The following is a 23191-nucleotide window of genomic DNA, read 5'->3' as shown; positions in this document are numbered from 1 at the left end:
TTAATTTTCATACATGGTGTGAGATAGGGGTCCAACTTCATTCTTTAGCATGTGGAAATCTAGTTGGCCCAGCACCATTTGGGGAAGAGACTATTCCTTTCCCCTTGAATGGACTTGGCACCCTTCTCAAAGCTCAATTGGCCAGATGTATGAGTTTCCTAGTGTAGTTATTGAATAGGATGCCTTTAAAACGCAAGATTACTTTTGCAAGTTTTTTTTTTTTTTTTTTTTTTTTTTTTTTTTTTTTTTTTTTTTTTTTTTTTAAGATTTTATTTATTTATTTGACACAGAGAGAACACAAGTAGGCAGAGAGGCAGGCAGAGAGAGAGAGGAGGAAGCAGGCTCCCTGCTGAGCAGAGAGCCGGATGCGGGACTCGATCCCAGGACCCTGAGATCATGACCTGAGCCGAAGGCAGCGGCTTAACCACTGAGCCACCCAGGCGCCCCAACTTTTGCAAGTTTTGAAAGTATTTCTGAACTCTCATCTATTCCATTGGACTATATGCCTATCTTTAGGCCAGTACCTCATTGCTTTGATTACTGCAATTTTGTAGTTAGTTTTTTAAAACTGAGAAACGCGAACCCTCTGACTTCATTCTTCTTTTTCAAGATTGTCTTGGCTACTCATATTCATATTCAATTTCACATGAGTCTGAGGATCAGGTTTCTATTTCTGCAAAAGGCTATTGGAATTCAGACAGGGACTACACTGAATCTGTAGATCACTTTGGGTAGTACTGACATCTTAATATTTAGTCTTCCTGTTAATGAACATGAAATATATTTCCATATACTTAGATTTTTTTTAGATATTTTATTTAGCAATTCGCAGTTTTCTTTTTTTTTTTAAGATTTTTTATTTATTTATTTGACAGACAGAGATGACAAGCAGGCAGAGAGGCAGGCAGAGAGAGAGGAGGAAGCAGACTCCCTGTGGAGCAGAGAGCCCAATGTGGGGCTCGATCCCAGGACCCTGGGATCATGACCTGAGCCGAAGACAGCGGCTTAACCCACTGAGCCACCCAGGTACCCCAGCAATTCGCAGTTTTCAATGTATAATTCTTTAACCTCATTGGTTAAGTTCATTCCTGGGCGTTTCATTCTTTTCAATGCTATAGTAAATACAATTACTTTCTGAATTTCCTTTCAGATAACAATCTGCAGAGGTATAGAAACACAACTGATTTTTGTGTTGATCAGGAGCCCGCAACTCTGCTGAACTTATCAGCTCTAGCAGCTTTCTTGTGGATTCCTTGGGGATTTTCCATATACAGGATCATGTCATTTGCAATGGGAGATAGTTTTTCTTCCTTTCCAATTTGGATCCTTTTATTTCTGTTTCTTGTCTAAGTGCACTCACTAGAACTCCACTGTAACAGTGAATAGCAGTGGTGAAAGTGGGTGTCTCAGTCAACTCAGGCTGTTGTAACAAACACCACAGACTGCACAGCTTAAACAACGTTTATTTCTCACATTTCATGGAGTCTGGAAGTCTGAGATCAGAGTGCCAGCTCAGACAGGTTCTGATGAGAACCCTCTCCCTGGTTTGCAGCTAGCTCTCTGGTCCTTCTTATAAGGACACTAATCCCATCATGAGGACTCTACCCTCATGACTTCTTCCGAACCTACTTACCTCCCAAAATCCTCACCTCTAATATGATCACATTGAGCTAAAACTGCCCCCATGCAGAAGACTGTGCTGAGTGTAAAACAACACTCAATGGAGCAGAGAACTTGTTAGAAAGCAAAGAGACATTTCCATGCAGTGGTCAGAGCTGATTCTCAAGACAACAGTGCACAGCGTCAAGTGTTCTAAGTAATGCCACTTTCAAAGCTTACAAAAGTAATTCTGCATTCTAAAGTCATCCTATTTCAGTAACTACACTAGGAAACAACAAAGCACTGTATATGTGGCCCAGTGAATACAGATCTAGGCCAAACCTTCAAGTTTGTTTCTGGTTTCAAGTACTTAATGTGTTTGATTTATGGTGCTTAAGGATGGTCCAATTAGGGTTCTATAATACAATCACAAGCGTACTTGCCTGTTTCCAAATAAACCGCTGGCAAAGCTAAAAATGTATTCTTTTCCCAGAGAGCTTATTCTACACATAAAAAAAGTTATTTTCCTCTGAATGTGTACATATCCAAGATGTATATTTCCTACTTGGTCAAAATATTAAGGCCAAAGATTACTTTTCTACATTGGAGGAAACATGTAGTCATGCATTTTTTAAAATGCTCAATACACAAACTCAGTGGACTATCATTAAGACCACAATTTGTGTGCGAGCAGCTGGGCTTCAGCCAGACCTCATATGGGCAGCACAAGATATGACCCTGGTGGCAGAGATACCACTACATCCAGGACCCCAAGTGACATGGCTCCCCTTTCCTCAGTTACGTGCACCCTTCTGAACTGTAAGGCAGTGCTGCTGGCCATGTCTTGTTCATATGTTTCAGTTCTTACTTCTTGCTTTGGGCATGAATAACAAATAGAGTCAGAAACTGAAAAACTAGGACTAGAAATAATAGGAAAATTTTATGACCATAAAAATATCCTTCTTGGGATTAAGGGGACACTTACTGCGATGAGCACTGAGTAATGGAGAGAGTCGCATCACTATATTGTACACCGAAACTAATGTAACATTGTACGCTAGTTATATGGGAGTTTTTAAAAAATCTCCTTTATATATATTTTCTAAAGCACTGAATTATTTTGACACAGAAGCATTTATACTCAAAAAGAAATGCACCTTAATAATCTCTAGTGATGATTCAGTTCAATCCAGTGGTGAACAACAGTGTGTTCAACTGCTGAGGAAACTTAGTACACACCGAAGTTGGGGGTAAAAGTCTCCCTTTGAAGCTACTATATGAACTTATTACAGATTTACATGTCAGACACTTTCCATTGAAGGCAGTCATTTCTAGGAACACAATTCCTACACTGCAACTTGAAATGCAACTGGATTCTGAAAGGACAGGACAGAGGCAATGGCTTTCCTTACACCCAGATTTGATCATCTCACACAAGTCAGAATAAAGCTGTAATATTTAAAAATAAAAATTTAAAGCAATGTGGGGCGCCTGGGTGGCCCAGTTAAGTGCCCGTCATAGGCTCAGATCATGATCTCAGGGTGCTGGGATCCAGCCTAGTACCAGGCTCCCTGCTCAGCGGGGAGTCTGCTTCTCCCTCTCCCCCTCCCCTCTGCTCATGATCTCTTTCTCTCTCTCTCTCTCTCTCTCAAATAAATAAAATCTTAAAAAAATAATAAAAATTTTTAAAAATAAATAAATAAAATCTTTTAAAAAAAGGTGGGTCACTTGTTAACTGTGTGATTTGGGACAAATCATGTGACCTCTCTTGATGCCAGTCCCCTTATTTCAGGGGGCTGAAGCAGATCTCTCGGATCCTCCCATAGTGCTGTGGGTGCTCCCCACACCCCGCCAGGTGGGAGATGCTGGTTCTTTCAAAGTGATAAAGGAAAGCACTGGCCTACACAGTCCCCTCCACATCTCAGCTCCCTTGGTTTTGGTGTAAAAATGACACCAAAAGCATAACTTCATCTGGCTTAAAGGCTGCAATTTTGGTAACTACAGGGATGATGAGACAGGATCGACAGACAGGAAGGGTAAATCAGGAAAGCACAAAGAGGTGCGTGCCTAGGCTCGTTACTGATAAGGCACTGCCTTCTATTCATGTGTGTTGTGGAAAATGCTCTGAGGAACACGTCCCTTTTCTTACGTACAATCTGATAGGAAAAACATATCTAAAGGTTAAAAAGAGTTGAGAAGAAAATTTTAAAAAGAACTAGCATTTGTAGAGTATCTCCTATGGCCTGCCATTCTCTGGGCCCGGTGTTTGAGCTAGCTTATCTCATTTCTATCTCCCAACATTCCATGATGTATCATTTCAATTTTTAAAACGAGAAAGCAAAGGCTCAGAGATGTTAAGCTCCCCACCTGACATTACCGCAGATTTAAGTGGCCCAGCTGGAACCTATCTGGCCTGATGCAAAAGCCTGAGCCTTGTTCCCTGCACCGGTTCAAACTGAGTGCCACAGACATGGTTCAAAGTTCTTAATTAATGATTTACATATTTTTAACGCCTTAAAATATAATAAAATAGAACACTGTTACATATCAAATCTTAACACACTCAAGATCAACATATAAGTTTAATATACCAGGTCATCCTGGGTTTTGTTTTAATTTTTTGCAGACTTTGAAAAATGGGCTTTTTCTCCCTCTTCAGGTGCACATTTAAATTCTTTCATTTTCTTAACCCAGTTTTTCTGTTCATAAAATTAGGCAAACAAGTGCACTACTCCACCCTATGTGTCTGAGTTCAGAGTGTAATAAACAACTAGAAAATCACAATGTTAATTCACGACATGACCCACGTGCCAGGACCTTGTCAGTCAGAGAAGCAGCACCCAACAAACACTTCAACCAGTTACAAGAAATGGGAGCAACTGTAAGATAATACTGGTGACTGACCTATGAACCCAAATTAATTAAAAACATCCTGCCACTGTAAAGCAGGTTTAAAAACTGGTAGCATTTTTATCTACTTAGATTTAGAATTTTCTTTTTTTCTTTTCTAATTTGAGAGCGTGCGTGCACACAAGAAGGAAGAACAGCAAAGGGAGAGGGAGGAAAAGCAGGCTCTAAGCTGAGCAGAGAGCCCAACGTGGGGCTCGATCCCAGGACCCTGAGATCATGACCTGAGCCAAAGGCAGAGCTTAACCACTGAGCCACCCAAGCTTCCAGGATTTATAATCTTCTTTTTTTTTTTTTTAAAGATTTTATTTATTTATTTGACAGAGATCACAAGTAGGCAGAGAGGCAGGCAGAGAGAGGGGGAAGCAGGCTCCCTGCTGAGCAGAGAGCCCCATGCGGCGCTTAATCCCAGGACCCTGGGATCATGATCTGAGCCAAAGGCAGAGGCTTTAACCCACTGAGCCACCCAGGCACCCCACAATATTCTTGATATCATATTACCAAAACTAAGTAGAGAAAGAGATGTTTAAACCAATGTGAGATTGCAAGGATCACCCACATATTTCAAATTTTATATTCTTCAGCACAGCTCATTTTTCTTACTAAGTGAATTTATTAGGAAATGTTACAATTTGAATCAATTAATTTATATTCATTCTGCTTTATTTACCAGGATTGTGCATAAGATTTGATTTGCAGAAAGATTTCTACTAGGGAGAAAAGCCTGAAAAACAATACTAAATACTAAATACTAAAGCATGCCTACCTAGTTGCTGCCATGCAAGTGATCAGACAACACCTCAGATGGGAAAAATAATAATTTCAAAGTAGAGTAATGAGAGAAGACTGCAGTAAAAAAGTTAGGAGAGGCGAAATAATTCACAACTGACTCAATATGAAAATAGTATCAATCATTAAAAAAGTAAAGACCATTGTTTTATATCGAGTTTGTACTATGATATATTAACAAATATTCTGATGAACGTAAGAGATCCAAGTTTCATAGCTACTGGAGGTACTCACAGTACTGTGAGGTCCTACCAAGCAGGAAGAGATACTCATGTTATTGTTTCCTTTTAGGAATTTTAAAAATTGTTCCATTAACTATATAGAAGCAGCAAGTGTGTTGCAATAAAACTCTGAAAGGCAGGCACAGAGAATGGAGGCTCTGAAATCAAAGCCTATGAATATGCCTCAGATGAAAGCAAAACCTTGATTAGATAAGCTGTCTTGAGGATTTAATTTCTAATAGGTATAGAACCCAAGATCTACAGTAATTAAAATTTAGTATTTTTTCATCCAAATACAAATTTTTAAGCAGATCTATTTTAAACCCTCCTTTTTCATGTCTACCCTCTTCCCAAAAGCTAATTTAAAAGCATTTTAGCAGGAAAAGGTACTATTTAACTTAATAAAGGCTATGCCATATGGTCAGACAACCATTCATTTGCCTATGATCATGATTCTCAGTGCTTATGAATGTCCTGGGAAGCCATTAAAAAATAGGAATGGAAATTAAACTTTAAAGTTTAAAATAGTCATATTTAAACTCTGTGTTTTCCTTGTTTTTCTGCTATGGAAAGGGAAAAGCAGATATGCATTAGATCTTATTTCTTGGCTGAAAATATTAATCATGTCTCTAGTGAAATACCCCCACCTCGTGGACTTCTTGGGTATTGCCAACAGAAGCAGCTCATAGCATGGGTTTACAGCAGCATCTCCCCTTACTTTACTGTTTCATTTACATAGCATTTTTTGTTGTTTATTCTCATATTTCGAGAAGTCTTAAAAATATTTTGATTTGAAATTCTGAAATCAGAAATCTATGCTGTAAAAAATAATTTCAGGTAAAAAAAAAAAACAACCCTGATCTCTGAAAGTCTCTATATACAGAATAAATATAAATATTTATAGTTTGGTGGCAAATTTGAATTCTTCAGTAATTGGAGTGGGGTTTTTAAAATATAAATGGGCATAACAGTCTCACTGTATCATAAAATAAACTGTAAACCTTTACAGGTAAGACTTTTTGTTTCACATATTAAAACATATACTTTAGAGAAATCAATTCTTCTATTTCTGCGTTCCCAAATAACCTTAGTAATATACTTCAATTTTGCACGTTGGAGTTAGAAACACACAACTTTAGAATATTTGAAATTCTTTCTTTATTCTATATTACCATAAAATTACTGAATATGGCATCATGAGTTTAAATGAGAAAATATTTTAAAAACCAGTTTTACTCTATTTAAAGCAAAAAAAAGTTACTGAAAAGCTACCTAAAAAAAAATTACAGCCTCTTAGTGCGTATAAAAATAGTATAAAGTTAAACAGCTGTGTAAGTGCCAAATATCAAAACTGATTTTTTTAAGCATTCCCTACGAAACCTACCGCAGTTACTAGATACAATTAGAACTATTATAAAGCATTTATTTGCAGTTTTACATAAGTTGGTAAGAAGTCTGCATCTTTTTAATAGAGAAGATATTCAATCCTCTGGAAAAATTTCTATCTGCCACTGACACATAACATACCCATTGACTATAATAAAAAAAATTCTAAGTGTTTATTTGAAAGATGAATAAAATATACCTGGAAATAATAAAATTACTATAGTTGTTTTTCTGGTGTCAGACTTACTGCCCCACTGTGTAATCACAGGCCATCTCCTGGCTTCCAGAAATAGGCCTGGGGAAGGTCCAAGAGTTATAGCTATAGGATCTTAGGTAACTGCCACTCTTTTTCCTCCCAGAGTTAGTATTAAATAAAACCATCTATATAAAGTGCTTAATCCAATGTGTGACATATATCGAGGGCTCAACTAATACTAACTAGTACTTTCATTAGCACGCACCTGGTATATAAAACTCTATAAATATTTGCTTAATGAATGAACCCAACGGCAGTTTCGCATGACAAAATGGAGCGCACCTCACTCAAAGGCCTTTTTAAACAGTACGGACAGCACCCTGCAAGCAGGACCCGACATGGGAGGGGCCTGTCTAAAAGTGTGTCAGCACGAAGTAATTCCAAACCATGGCATTCATGAGAGGATTATAAATGCAAGAAGCCTTAGAAATGTAGCTGAACTCAAGAGTTTAGGGAAACATCTAACAAAAACACTGGTTTCATTTTAGTATCACCCAAAGAAGGTGGAAACTGGTAGGTGTTAACTGAAATATGTAATCACCATTCAACTGTGTACCCTGAGAACTTACTTAGTGCCTGACCCAGGGATATATCGGGTCCTAGTAACAAGGAAACATTTACCCACATTTAGAATCAAAAACAAATGTCTATATGAACAGTATTCTCAAGATAAAATGTGGCTTCTCATTCACCACCTGCGCCCAGTCCGTGCTTTCCTCAACCCAAGTGTCACCATCATATTTCTTTACTGTCTCAGAAGTAATCACTGCCTACTCCATACCAAAAATGTCTAGAAGCGAGGAACTCAGCAAGGTTTAAGGAAGGTCCAGTCCATGGAGTGAAGAGTCTAGTTCAGGAAACAAGTATTAAAGAAAGAGCAATGCAACTATTTAAAGAAGGGTAACTATGACAAGCACTACGATGGAAAATACCAGCATACAGTGAACGTATCTAGTAAAATCTCGGAGAATGGGGTATGCCTGGTCACAAAAGGCTTCTTGAGGTTGTGGTATTTAAGATGTGAATGAGGAGGGGGAGGGGAGGATAGGCCACAGAGAAGTGCAGGTGGAAAGGCGAAAAGCAAGGGGCGGGGGGAGCAAAAGGGAGAGGGCATGAGAATGGGCTGGAGAGCCAGGCTAGGACTGCTCAGAACTCCAGATAAACCTGATCCTTATACACCAAATTTTGACCAATTACTTCTCTTTATCCTCAGAGACCAAGTTGACACACAATGACCATCATTTCCATCTTATAGTACTCATAAATCAAATTCAGTATGACTCTACAAGCAACCCACTAATTGTTCTCCACACCTATCAGTCAATGCTATGGAAACCACCTTTCATTCACTCTCAACTGGGGGTTGAAATGTGGGGATTAGAGGACAAGCCATGCAGCTGGCAAGTCTAAGGAAAAGGCGGCAATTTAAAAAGCAATTCAAAAAGCAGTCTTCTAAATCCAACATTTTACTGGAAAATAAAGAATTCAATGATCTTAAGAAACAAGAATCTATTACAACAGGAAAGACATACAGGGAAATCAGTCATATCAATTACTGCAGTTGTTCAGATTAACTAGCTTTCTTCAGTACACTGCAACAAGACTGTAGAGAACATTGTTCGTTTCTTAGCTTTTCCACATTCATCTCTATGGCCATTCTCTATCACTCATTTTATCTTTACTTTATTTTCCCTAGCCCAGGCCAAGTTACACTGATGCAACCAAATACCAAGGCACCATGGAGCACATAGGGTACGGATCCATTTTTTTCAAGACTCCAAACAGATCTCCTTCTGACTCAGGATAAAAAGCCAAAACCCTTAAAAGGATCCTCCACGTCCCATACTCCCTGACCTCCCTGACCTCATCTCCTGCCTCCTGCCCTTTTCTGAGTCCTCTCTAGCCACATCACAGGCCTTGTTCTTGCTATTACTGGTACATTCCAGCTACTCTCCCGAGTAGCTGAGGACCTTTGTCCGTACTGTTCCCTCTGCCTAGATATGCCTCCTCTAGATATCTGCTTGGGTTAATTCTCTCACTTCCTTTAATTCTTCGCTCAATTTTTACCTTCCCAACAAGAACTACCCTGAATACAGTACTGACATTCTATATAGTAAGGGACAGTGTGTTCTGGGAAAAAAGATGGAAACAATAATTATATACAAGACAATAATTTAGTAAATGTTGAATGGTGACAACCCAAAACATACAGAGGTCACATCATACCAAAATGATAGAATTTCATTAAGGTTCTAAACAACATATAAAAAGCACAGAAACAAAATGTATGAAACAATGTTTGGAATGAGTATTTCTAGTATCTCAAATTTAAATTAGAAGAAATATCCTTAGTACAAAGGATGTATTTTGTACTACAAAGGAGAAGAGACAACTTCTTCACAAATCTAAACTAACTGGTATCCTGCTTTTCATGCTACTGAAATCCGTGGCTTACATCCACATGCAACAGAACAGAAACAAACCTGTTCCTAATGCAGGTCATGTGACGGGGGAGGGGCAACAAATCATAGCCCAGAACATGAAGGAGAGGAGGACGAGGCCAGTGAGAGCCAAAGGAGACAGGAGATAACCAGAAATGAGCGAATTAAACTTGGGAAAATTTTGGCTGAGTATCAAGGAAGAACATCATAAGATAGGAGGTTTTATTATGAAAAATGTCAAGTACAGAAATACCACTACTTAAAAAATTTAAGGATACTGAATTGAGCATAAACGTTTTAAGTTAGATGCCTACAGTGCCTACTCAGCAAACAGCTATTTCAGCGAAGTGGAACATGGTTACCATTCTAAGGCTCTCTCAAAACTTATTCAACTGTTTTAAACAATCAAAATAAAGTATGGCATTATCCTTATCACACAAAACTATTCTGACCATATCATCCTGAGTAAATGACTGCTTGAGTCGTGTCAAAACAGAAATTTAAAACATTATCTTCATGAAAACTACTTAAATTGATCCTTTAAAAACCTCTATCATTGCTTAAAATGCATACTGAAAAATACCAGAAATAAAGTTTTATACTAAAATATTTCAATGGTTGTCTAAAACGTCGTAATAAAAAGTAGACAGAAAATCTTTATCTATAGTTTTTATTTTACTCCCTTTCTTCTTACTAAATGTATGTTAACAAAAAAAAAAACCCTCAAATGATCTAGACAAAAGCTTTTAGCTCAACACATAATTGCAAGAAAATTACAATAATTGTACCAATTAAAATAATCTTGAATGAACAGTATGTCATCTTAATGTTCCAATGGTTTATAGAGGGATCTACTTAATTAGCTGAAATTGCTTTCCAGTGTTAGTATCAAATGTCATTTGTTAAAAGTTGAACAATTTAGAAAATAATTTAACAAAGCAATTTTACCAAACACCAAGAACCAACATTTTCTTTTTCAGCTGAATAAAGCAAGCAGATGTGTCATCAAGTTGCTATAAAAATAAATGAGGCTTTTTATGGATTAAAAAATAAATCTTACTACTAGCGTTAAAAATACTATTTTCTGATTGTTTTTATCAAATCAGATTTCTTTAATAAAATAAATGAATATCAATTATATACTGCTGTTTTTGTCTGCTGTAAATAAAACTTTTTATTATTCAAATGACAAGCAATGGAATCAAAGAACTCAACTATGGTTAGCTAGAAATAAATTATTCTAAATTATTCTAAAATTTTCTAAATTATTCTAAAATATTCCAATATATGTTCTTTCAATATGCTGATCAAATTGTCTTCCCATAGTTTTTCATTCCAAATCATCTTAAATTCAATTACTAAGTCAATTCCTTAATGAATTCTTGAAGATTCTTACTCCATTGTCTTTTTCTCTCTTCCTTAGAGTATCTACAAAATAGACTTTGTAAGTATTTGTAAGCATATAAATCACACTTTTTTCTTTAAAAAAAAAAAAAAAAAAAAAAGAGCTACAGGCAACTGGGTGGCTCAGTCAGTTAAGTGTCTGCCTTCAGCTCAGGTCATGATCCCGGAGTCCTGGCATGGAGGCCTGCATCAACTCCCTGCTCAGAAGGGAATCTGCTTCTCCCTCCGCCCTACCCTGCCCATGCTTTCTCTCTCTTCCTCTCTCTCTCTCTCAAACAAATACATAAAATCTTTTAAAAATCTCAAAATCCCCCGAATCCAATGCATAAATGGATGGCAGGCCCAGCAAGTGCGAAAGTCTAAAATAATGATTAATTTAATGGCAAAACAAAGTTCTGATTATCTCATTTTATCTCCAATATAGAATATTCTCTGTCTCCTACTCATCTTGGTTTCCTCAAGAAAAGAAAAGAAAGAAAAGAAGAAGCAAGACTTCAGGAAAACATGTTATGTTCAAATGATAGTATCTAAAATGAGATCAAATTACTCCTCTCCTTTTTGTATCTTTCGCCTTCCTGCCACTATCCCAGCAAAGATTAAACAGGAAACTCCAAAACTAGTACTTTCTAATTTAAAGTACTATCCAACAATAAATTAAAAGCTCTGTCTCACACAGCATCTTCTATCTGGTGCATGCAGGAATAAGAAATTCTCTGCAAAGAAATGGGGCACTGTGGACTTTTTAGGGTCTATGTGATTTCACCTGAAAAATTTACTAACCCCAGAGTTGCAGATTCTGATCATACTTGACCTCCTTGATGGACTGTCCATCTTATTTCCTTCCTGTAGGGTCTGAAATAGCTAACTTGGCCTCCTGGCAATTTCTAGATCTCAGTTCTTAACACACTAATGAGCGCTGCCTCTCCTGCATTCACTTGCTTCATACGTTTTAGAGTTACTGGTACTGACATATAAATCGATCAATGAACCAAGCATGGTTTGTGATTCACTCTGCCACCATGAAACAAAACATTGGTTTTTTTTTTTAAAGCCTTCAATAAAGCTATGTTTATATACATAATGATTCTCAACTACATGTAGCATGTGCGTAAAGGTTATTGAAATTAGATGAGTTTACTAAGAAGTACAGTTCTTGGATGCATTTAAACTATATCCTTAAGTTAAAATGTTAACAAAGCAACAAATAATTATTATTCAATATTTGTATCTCCTTCTCCCAAGGGAAAAATACTAGTTCCCCAAAACATCTATTTATTTATTCACTTACTCTTATAATATGCTCAAAAGGATTTCAAAGGTATAATCGCAATATTATTACCAACAGAAGCTCAAGATTTCTTTGCAGTTAATTCTGTCCTTAGGATATATTCTACTAAGAATAAAGAGTCAGAATACTAAGTTCAAAGGTGACTGAATTAATTATTTTCTCTGTGTGGTTATGTTATCAATTTCATATACAGTTAGGATCATTTCTTTCTGTTTTCATTTGATACTAAGATTTGCTTTTATCTGTCCTCTTTATTTTGGTATATGACTGAGAGTCCAACCACATGAAAACGTAGAGAGGCCTCTTCTCCTATCTGTGCATCCACGACAGACAAGGATTCTCAGCAGGATCTGGTTTACCCTCCCCAGGAGTTTGTTTTCTATTTTTACTGTAAAAGAATACCTACCTATTTATATAGAAATGTTCTTATTCCTCCTTCTTTCCTGTATAAACACTATCATGTTGTACATTCTTTCACACTTCACTATTTTCACTTAACACATCCTGAAAATTCCTCCATATCAATCACAGAGTTTCTCCTCATTCTTTTCTACAGTTATAAGGTATTAGGGTGCATGTGCTAAAATCCATTCAACGTTCCTATACATGTATGCTTAAGCCGCAGGGTTTAGTACTCTGTGGTGTACACTCAGAGTAAATTTCTGCAAGTGGGATCGCTGGACTGAAAGCAAATATACACATACCTACTCAGCACTGTATCTCCAGCAACCAGCAGCAGACCCACAAACAATAAACACTTAATATATTTTTGTTGGATTGAACTGAAATATGAATTTCTTTGAGGACTTTAAAAACCTTTTATTAATTGTCACAACTCTCCTACTTCTGTCTCCTGGGGACCCAGACTTGCACCACTTTCCACCTTCTTCATAGAACATGTAGAGGGCCCAGCACCTGAGACTTCAAGCACACGGCCCTTGACATGTAAAAAGTTGATTAGTGTTTCTGTAATCCTGACACACAGTGTACTTCTAAGCAATATACTCGACTAAAGGGAGGTAAAAAGCCTGACCTGAGTCCCTTCTTAACCCAAACCACAGACTGACATGGACTATATTTATTCAGTTAAAGGTGGGGGTGGTGGGGGGTGGAAGAACAACTGAAAAATTTAATCCCTAATAGGTTATCTTAGAGAAAGATGATGTTTTTATGAAGGCAAAGAAAAACTGTAGAAAAAAAAATAATATAGCAATGCCTGCTTCACAGGTGAGTTGTCACTGGAGTAAATAAGACCATTTATATTAAACATCTTGTGTCTTACACAGAGTATTAGTATCTTCTAATATTCTAGAAGGAAATGGAGAACACAGAAATGTGAAAACTTCAGACACTTCATTTTCATCATAAACTTTCAGGGTCTCCAGTATCCCAGACAGGGCTACCGCGGAAGAAAATGCCGACGCTTTCCAGGGCCGTGAGCGGCAGCGCCCTCTGCAGGCGGCCTCTGCAGCCAGCTACTCGGCTCTCCCGCGCGGCGCAGCGGCTGCGAGACTGAATTCAGGAAGTGACTCACCTGGTCTGGGCTTCGATTTGCTCAGGTGTAAAATAAGAATCACAACACCGCTTCACAGATTGTGAGAATAAAAGGTGTTAAAGCGTAGAGAACTGTGACAAGCATGTAAGTAGTTTCCGGTCTCTGAGAGGCCTGGGCGGAAAGAGCTCTGCTACTTAGGAGCTAAGCGCCTTTGGGAAGCGACCTCAGCTTTCTGAAGCACAATCCTGCTTGTTAGTAAGGAACTGCTCTAACCACCGAGCCTTCTAAAGCTGCGAGAGAACTAAGGCCCCTGACAGAGAACTGGTGCCTGAGGAAGAGAGGCTGGAGACACACGCGCCAGAAGGAGAAAATGCGAATGAGAAGCGACCCCTCCTCCTTAAGGAGGACCCCTGTGAGAGGAGCAGCTCTCCTGCTGCCTGGATTTCAAATTTCCTGAACCCGATTGTACTACTCGAGCAACAATACCGATTCACGCAGACTCTAAGAATCCCCTTTATAGTTCCTAAATGAACGCTTAGTCTTTTCTCAGACATATTTTTATTTACACACAAATAACTGCTCAAGTGAAGTGCCAAAGAACCACCTGTCCATGCTACTTAGCACTTTGTGTAAAAAATACACCATGTGAAGAATAAATCCCATTATATTGGTATGAATTATAATTAAGAAGTTAAAACATTAAAAAAGTTCAATTTTAACTGCTGAAAAATGACTGTACTCATCTAGCAAACAATCGTAACTACACAACACGTTCTGATGTAAAACTTATTCACGAAATAAAACAGTATTTTTCTACACAACCAAGAGAAAAACCAATTGTATATCTTATAAGAAAAAGATAATTTCTAAAATATCAAAGTGCAGAAGCAACTCAGCGCCACTATCTACAGCATGTGGCCCTTATGTATCACTGCCATCTGCTGGAACACCTACTGGATAGAGCACGCGGTTTAAACAACTTTAGTATAAATTAAACAGCAAAACCAAGAAGAGTTCATATCTGTAGACTATTACTACACCATTCTCTGTAATCCTAAAGCTAGTTATTTACCTAGGATTAAAAAAAAAATACATATATGAAAAATGGGGAGAGACCCCTGCATGGTCCAGTTGGTTAAGCAACCAGCTCTTGATTTCAGCTCGTCCTGATCTCAGGGTCCCAAAGTGGAGCCCCGCATTAGGCTCTGCACTCAGCATGGAGTCTGTCTGAGTGTCCTCTCCCGCCCGCTCTGCCCTTCCCTCATTCTCCTGCCCCCCACCTTTCTCTAAAGTAAATAAAAGCTTAAAAAATATGGGGATTGAAAAATCAGGAAAAACCATATGCTGACAGTATTTTAAGAAAAAACTTTTGTAATCTCAGAAGTTTTAATATAGGAACTATACACTCAATGCTTTGTTAGAGTTAGCTTCATTGATATGTTAAAATAATTGTTTCAGTTACACCGAGTTTTATAAAATTGTCTAATTTCTTGGTACTATTTGTTTTCTACGGGATAATTTATTTTGAGCAGTAACTGAACACTGAAGGTATTAAGTATTCTGACAAAAAGGATTTTAATTTCATTTCTGAATTGATAAATTGTCAACTCTTAAAACTTTACTTATCTGACATTTCACTGAACCTTAACTGCATGTTTTTTAAGAAAAAATTTAATTTATCAATTTTAAAAGTACTTCAAATCACTGAGCTTAAAGTAACAATAAATTCTTTTACTGTTTAATACAAAGAATGTTTTCCAGCTTATATTCAGTTCCAAAAATCCTCCAGATACAAAACTGAAAATATCTGCACTAATGATTTAAAAAATTTAACCTCCTTAATATTCAATGAAGACACTTAGAATAAAAATAAAATAGAAATAATAATGACATTTCAAGATTTGCATTTTGTATGTACAAATACACAAAACTAATAGAACTATTAATTTTTTTTTTACCATGTAAGTTACACTGAAAAGGAAAGACTATGTCCAACTGAAGATGTAAATTTTACATTAGATATTTACCTGTGCTAATAGGACTCTAAAATTATAATGGAATTAATGAGAATGGTTGAATCCATCCAGAAGTATACGTTTCATGCATATTATTTTGTATTCACTTTGCTTTATATGCATTAACTTATAACTGTAAGTTATAAATTATAACTTATAACTAACTCAATCTAAAATAAAGTGAAATATCAAGAGGCCAGACAAAGTACCTTTCATAGATGGTTTTTAATGTCATTTGATCTGGAATACCTTCAGTCTCTTCCAAATATAATATGAGCCATGAAGTTCGGTAAGGCCATTGCTCAGTAAGGTTGATCCAGCTAGCAAGCCTGTCCCAGTTGAAACTAATCTGATTGGCTCTCAGTAATCGTCCTTTAAAAAAATATAAAAACATTCTAAAATTAATAGATGTGTATTATTGTACTAAGTGAAACATTTAGCATGTTGACAATTAATTTAAATATTTAAAAGTTGCAACTTGATTTACACTGCAAATTCAAATTTACTATTTCCAGGGCTTCTATAATCCAAAAGCTGTACTGGAAAAATTCTAGGGATTAAACACAATTCTGTTTAATTCTAAAGTAATTTTTTGGTGTTATTTGCCACTAGTGTTATATTCTGCTTTGACCATGAACATGCAGGCAAAAATCTTTCAGAACTATGTGTCAGACAGTCTCAACACTGCCCACAATCAGACAGCAGAACATCGATGCACCCGTGACGGACCTCATCCTCTAAAGTGCCATCTCAGCTGTTAGGCAAATGGTAGAGTGCATCAGAAGGTGATCAGTTCTATGGAACAAATGAAGAAAGCAAGGTGTATAGAAGGAGGAAGTATAATTTATATAAGATAACAAAGGAAGTTCCCAATGAAAAAGCTGACTTTTAAGCAAAAACTTCAAAGGAGATGAGAAGGCCAGAATACATCTCTCCAAAGAAAGATCATTACAGGCAAAAGCAGAAGCCCTTGGGCAGAAACGTGCCTGGCATTTTCAGGACACAGCAAAGAGGTCAGTAAGGGATCTAAGAGCGGGACAGGAGATAAGCTCAGAGATAGGGAAAGAGGTAGAGAGAAAGACATCAAAAAGGGCCCCATAAGAAACTGTAAGGACTTAATATTTTTATCTTTAGTACAACGGGAAAATAAGAGAGTTCTGAGGAGAGAATAACATGACTGGCTTCTGTTTCGAAAGGTCACTGTAGCTGCCGCATGGAGAACCACAGAGGAAAGAGGAGGAGCAGGCTACTGCTGTAATGAACACCAATGAGACAGGATGAAGCGGAGGATAAGGGTAGTATGTTACAAACCATGAAAAGTGGTTAGATTCTGGATACAGTCTGAAAACAGAACTCAAGGATGTACTACAGATTGGAGGTGGTATATGTCAACAAGGTATCGAGGTTTTTTCCCCCCAGGGAACGGGAAAAAGAGTTGCATTAACTGAGATGGGAGGCGATGGATGGATGAAGTTTGGGGCAGGGGATCAGAAGTTCACTTTTGGACATGGTATGGTCTCAGACATGTATTAGACCCCACTAGGTATCAAGCAGGCAGCTGGAGAACAACAAGGCTGAAGATACACATTTGAGAATCTTTTGCATGTAAATGGTATGTAACCCTTTGGGACTAAATGAGATCACCAAAGGAGCTGGTTCAGATAAAAAAAAAGAAGAAACAATGACTGCACCAGGGGTATCCTGACACTAAATGGTAAGGGTAGATGAGGTTTTTATGGCACTTATTATTACATGACTTTATATGTTCTGTCTTTACCAACAGGACAAGAACTTTATCTTGTTCACTGCCTATCTCCACAATACACAGACTGATATCTGGCATATCAAGATACTCACCATATATTTATTAAATATGTACAAAGATACTGATAACATTTCCATTGTATGGAAATGATAGAACATTTCCATTGTAGAACATAATCAATAAAGTTTGAGACCTCACTTAAAGGGATTTAATTACCAAAAATATTGCACATATATTAGACACAACCTCACTTGAAGTTTAGTTTATAGCATGCACCCCAACTTTATTCTAAAAGCAAATGCCAGTATAACTATCATAATAGTGTTAACACTAGTCAGTATTACTAAGTACCATTTAATGTCATGCAAAGGAACATATACTTACATATTAAATTTATATTTATGTTTATATGTATTTAAATTTATATGTAAGCATTAACATGGTGAAGAGCAGAATTCTATGCATGGAATCCAGTCACAGGGCACTAATCTTCAATTTTATTGTTAGCATTTTTATTTATTTATTAAAGTGGGTTTTTTTTGTTTTGTTTTGTTTTTTAAATTTGACAAAGAGAGAGAAATAACAAGTAGAAAGGCAGGCAGAGAGAGTGGGAAGCAGGCTCCCCACTGAGCAGAGAGCCCGACATGGGACTCGATCCCAGGACCCCAAGATCATGACCTGAGCTGAAGGCAGAGGCTTATTACCCCACTGAGCCACCCAGGTGCCCCAACATTTTTATTTAAAATGTCATTTGAAAACTGAAACAACTGGAGCATATAAAATCTGAATTTCAACTTTAAAATTTTATTTACTTTTTTATTTATTTTATTTGAGAGAGAGCGAGCAAGCGAGCGAACAAGCAGGGGCACGTGAATGAGAGTGCAAGGGCGGGGGGGGGGGCAGCAGATACAGACTCCCTGCGGAGCAGGGAGCCTGAGGATCCTAGGACGATCCTAGGACACTAGGATCATGACCTGAGCCAAAAAGAGACGCTAAACCAACTGAGCCACCCAGGCTTCCCCGAATTTCAACATTTTAAATTATAAGTTAATTAAAATCCAGGTTCATGAATTGGAAGACTCAATATTGATATTTTAACCCAAGTCATCTAAAATTCAATGAAATCTGTCAAAATTCCCATAACCTTTTTCGCAGAAATAGAAAAATCCATCCTAAAATTCATATGGAATCTGTGACACTGAATAGCCAAAATAATCCTGAAAAAGAAGAACAAAACTGGAGGACTCATACTTCTTTATCTCAAAACTGACTACAAAACCACAGCAATCAAAACAGTACAGAATGGCATAAACACAGGCATACAGGTCAATAGAATAGAACAGAACAGGAGAGCCCAGAAATTAATCCCCATGTATATGGTCAAATGATTTTGACAAAGGTGCCAAGACCATTAGATGGAGAAAGGACAGTCTCTTCAATAAATGGTGCTGGGGAAACTGGAGATCCACATGCTTAAGAATGAAGTTGAACCCCTACTTAACACCATATATAAAAATTAACTCAAAATAGATCAGGTTACCTAAATGTAACTTAAAACAATAAAATGCTTAGAATAAAACATAGGACAAAAATTTCTCAACACCGGATTTGGCAGTGCTTTCTCGAATAGAACACCAAAGGCATATAAACAACAACAACAACAGACAAACGGAACTTCATGAAAATTTTAAAATTCTGTACACCAAAAGGCACTATCCACAACAACAACAGACAAACGGAACTTTATGAAAATTTTAAAATTCTGTACACCAAAAGGCACTATCCACAAAGTAAAAATGCAACCCATAGAATGGGAGAAAACATCTGCAAATCATGTATATAGTAAGGAATTAATATCCACAATAGTGGGAACTTCTAAAAACTCAACAATAAAAAACCCAAACAACTCTATCCAAAAATGGACAAAGGACTTAGATAAACATTTCTCCAAAGAAGATACAGGAATGGCCAATAAGCATATGAAAAGATGCTCAACAGCACCAATCACTAGGAAAACGCACCCCATCGACAATGAGATACTACCTCTCACCTAATAGGATGGCTACTATCAAAAAAATAGAAAGAAACAAGTGTTGGCGAGGATGTAGAGAAATTGGAACCTTTGTGCATGGTTGGTAGGAATGTAAAATAGTGCAGCCATGGAAAACAGAATTAAGGTTCCTCAAAAAATTCAAAAATAGAAATACCATGTGACCCAGCAACTCCATTTCTGAGTATACATCCAAAAGAATTGAAACCATGGTCATGGAAAATATTATGATGCACTCATGTTCATAGCAGCATTATTCACAAGAGCTAAAATATGGAAGCAACCCACATGTCCATCAACAAATGAATGGTTAAGCCAAAATGTGATATATACATACAACGGAACACTACTCATTCTTTAAAAGGAAAGAAATTCTGCATGCTACAACATGAACCCTGAACACATTATGTTAAGTGAAATAAGCCAGTCACAAAAAGATAAATACTACATGATTCCACTTATATGAGGTACTTAGCATAGTAATATTCTGTAGAGACAGAAAATAGAAAAGTGGTCGCAGGCACTGAGGGAGGGAAGGAAGGGGAGTTATGATATAATGGGTACAGAGTTTCAGTTTTACAAGACGGAGAGAACTATGGGGATAGGTAGTAGTGATGGCCACACAACAGTGTGAATCCGTTTAATCCCACCAAATTGTGCCCTTGAATATGGTTAAGACCGTAAATTTTGTTGTGTATTTTATTTAAGCCAATAAAAAAGAAAAAAATCTGTCATTTGAAAACTGAAACAATAGCGGTGTATAAAATCTGAATGTCAACATTTTAAATTATATACTCAGTCATACAAGTTAGCATAAAATTATCTTTATACAAAGAGAAAAACCTGAGATGAAATAAAAGATTTTTTAAGTCATCGAATTTTAAAAATAACAGGGTACAACCAATAGTTGATTTTCATCGTCAAAACTAATGTAGGTTTTATTAGATATACTTAATGCAAATAAAAGTGGTACACAGCAGTATAAACGTTACGAACACAGTACATCCTTCTGTTTCTGAAACTGAATTGCTTTCCTAATGTGATCAAGTTTATTATCTACTATAAGAAGTTACCTGTCACAGAAACAATATTAAGTAACCTTCTCATGGTCTGAGGACTTATGTCACTGAACCAGTCCTCGGTAACCAGCAGTTTTGTAAGATCAAAGGACATCTGCCGAGTAATGGTCCGCTGCATCTGCCTTCTTCGGTAAGTATCCTGGAAGAGTTTAAGAACAATAAGCATGAACCAATACTTCAAGTCTGAGAACTTAGGGCTTTTTGAGAAGTTATGGTATGTTTATGATGACAATAAAAACAATCCAAAATGTTAGTCAAAGAGGAAGATTATATAACAATAATAGGCATTATTATTGTTATTCCCTGAGGCAAATCTTTACAGAGCAGTTATAAAGTTGTATTAGCAACAACTGCATCCAATGGTGTGGTTTAACTTCAGATGTATTTTGATTTATTGCTGTACAGTTAGAGAAAGTTAAATGCCTTAAAGATTATAAATAAGCAAAATTTGGTAGAGAATGCAAGTCAAACTCTTACAGGAGTTCCAATATCAGAGGGACCCTGAAATAACAGAGTACATAAACTCTTTATTTCAAGGATTCAGCATTTTGATGTTTGGGTGATTTTTAAATGTGTGACAACTACGCTTACATATGGATAAGAATTAGAGGCACTCCTGTGGGCAGAGTGGGGCAGAGAATCCCTTCTAGTCGGAGGAAGAACAGGGACAACAAAGGCGAGTTCTCCTCTGAAGTCATGGTGGATGCAAGCACAGGGAGCCCAAGAGGCCAGACTACTAAGAGACAAATTTGAAATGGGAAACGATACCCTCCTAATTTAGTATGATCAACTGTCTTTCATATTAATTTTGCATTCATACTTGTACAGGTTAGAGACATAAAATCAGAACATCAAAATGTCATTGAAAACACATATAAAATGTCTCAAATGTAATGGCAGCAACCTGGAAAAAGAAGAGGGTGCCAGTGCTGGCCCAGCGTCAAGTGGCATTCTCACCGTCCTGTACCCCGAGTGGACATCTTCCTGTCTTGTAACACGCCCTCGATCTCTGTACAAAACAGGGTTCTAAGAGTGGGGTAGGGCAGGGAAAACCTGAGTGTTCGAGGAGAAACCCAGATGGCCGGGCAGGACACAAAATCACTGCGTGGGTGCAAAAGAAAGGGACGGGGCTTGCAGCCATCAGGGAGGGAGGACGGCCGGCAGGAAGCGCACGGAGCTCTTCTCACACCATGAGCCTCTTTCCCCGCCATGGTCTGGTGGCAACGGGCACCTGGAATGGGTACAACTTGACCTGGAATGGATATGGGCCTTCTCCACCCTGGATGACATCCTCTGGAGAGTTTTAAAATCTCACTCGCAGAGAGCCTAATTCGGCTGCTCTGAGGCAGGTGCCTGGGAAGAGGCCAGGGGAGGAGGGGGACTACCGTACAATCCACAGTTGCTATGGGCTCCAGGCTCACGTAGTTCCTAAAAAGCCATCTGAAGCCGAAAGGAAATTCAGTAATAAAATATATTGGATGAGCTTAATGCAGCATCTACAGCAGCTTATAGCTTATATTTGAGTTGCATCACCTTCGCTCTACTCAAACAGCAGCACAAGAACACGTGGCTCAGAACAAGGGGCAGCTTACCCGTCTGTTCAGGGCTGTTCTGCTACCGAGCTTAGTCATTTCTCCAAGGCTGTTCTGTGAAACTCTTCTGTCAGCATCTTCCTGGGTCCCTTAAAGAATTTGTTGAGAGAGCATCACTCTATTAAAATTCTGTTGTACATGACATATAAAGAGAAGTGAAATACCAACAGTATTTTTCAAGGTAAAAGGTGAGTCACCATAAAACATTACGTAACTCCTTCAAACTGAAGTGCCCAAGGAACTGACTCTTTACCTGCAGTATCTGGGCACGGAATGTCCCCATTTGTTGTTGAAGTCACAAGAAATTTTCTTGCATTGCTGAGTCCACGACTATTAAGAAAAACAGGTAAGTGAACTATATTGCGCATATAGTCATGACCGTTTATATTTGAGTCACGAAGCACGCTGTTGAGGTTCTGGTTAATTGCCTTGATGATAATATGCGGATCACTTGCAAAAATGGCAATGAAGGGGCCTTTTGAAAACAGAACTCGGACCTGTGGTAGAAAAAATGTGTACTTATGATATAAAGTTCAAATTATCCAAAGCAACAAAAACCCGTATTATCCTTTGATGACTGTATTTCTTAAATACTACTTTTTTCAAAATATTATTTCATATGAAAATAAATTTCATTAAGGTCTCAATCTGGTTTTTCACCATTTGACAATTTTTCATCACCTAACTGTAATAAAACCTAACTGATAAAACCTCCACAGAAAACAATTAACCCTGTCCTATTCTGAGATATTTGTGGTCTACATTAAAGGAAAGAACGACACACACAGACATATTTGTGAGCAGACATGAGGCGCTGGGCACACTGGTGTCTCTCCACAGCTACATACTACTGCTTTACCATGCCTCACAGAGAGCCACTGATGTACCCCGCCTTCAACAAAAA

The 23191-nt window shown here is 37.6% G+C and overlaps 1 protein-coding gene across 14 annotated transcripts in view; it reads right to left on the bottom strand.

Annotated features, from left to right (window-relative positions):
• The window catches only part of KIDINS220 (kinase D interacting substrate 220), a 97343-nt gene that overhangs the window by 29271 nt on the left and 44881 nt on the right, over positions 1–23191 (bottom strand). For all 14 annotated transcript variants that reach the window (XM_045084910.1, XM_045084912.1, XM_045084911.1 and 11 more), the window contains 4 exons: positions 22541–22784; positions 22288–22376; positions 20690–20834; positions 16011–16173 (listed from right to left, as the gene is read on the bottom strand). In XM_045084910.1, coding sequence (XP_044940845.1) covers positions 16011–16173; positions 20690–20834; positions 22288–22376; positions 22541–22784 — 641 coding nt within the window. The remainder of the gene's footprint in view (positions 1–16010; positions 16174–20689; positions 20835–22287; positions 22377–22540; positions 22785–23191) is intronic.

This window comes from Mustela putorius, unplaced genomic scaffold, assembly GCF_011764305.1.
Source record: "Mustela putorius furo isolate JIRA1106 unplaced genomic scaffold, ASM1176430v1.1 tig00000813_pilon_pilon_pilon, whole genome shotgun sequence".
NCBI lineage: Eukaryota > Metazoa > Chordata > Mammalia > Carnivora > Mustelidae > Mustela > Mustela putorius.
Note: the sequence above shows the minus strand (reverse complement) of the source record. Positions and strands in the feature narration are given on the sequence as shown.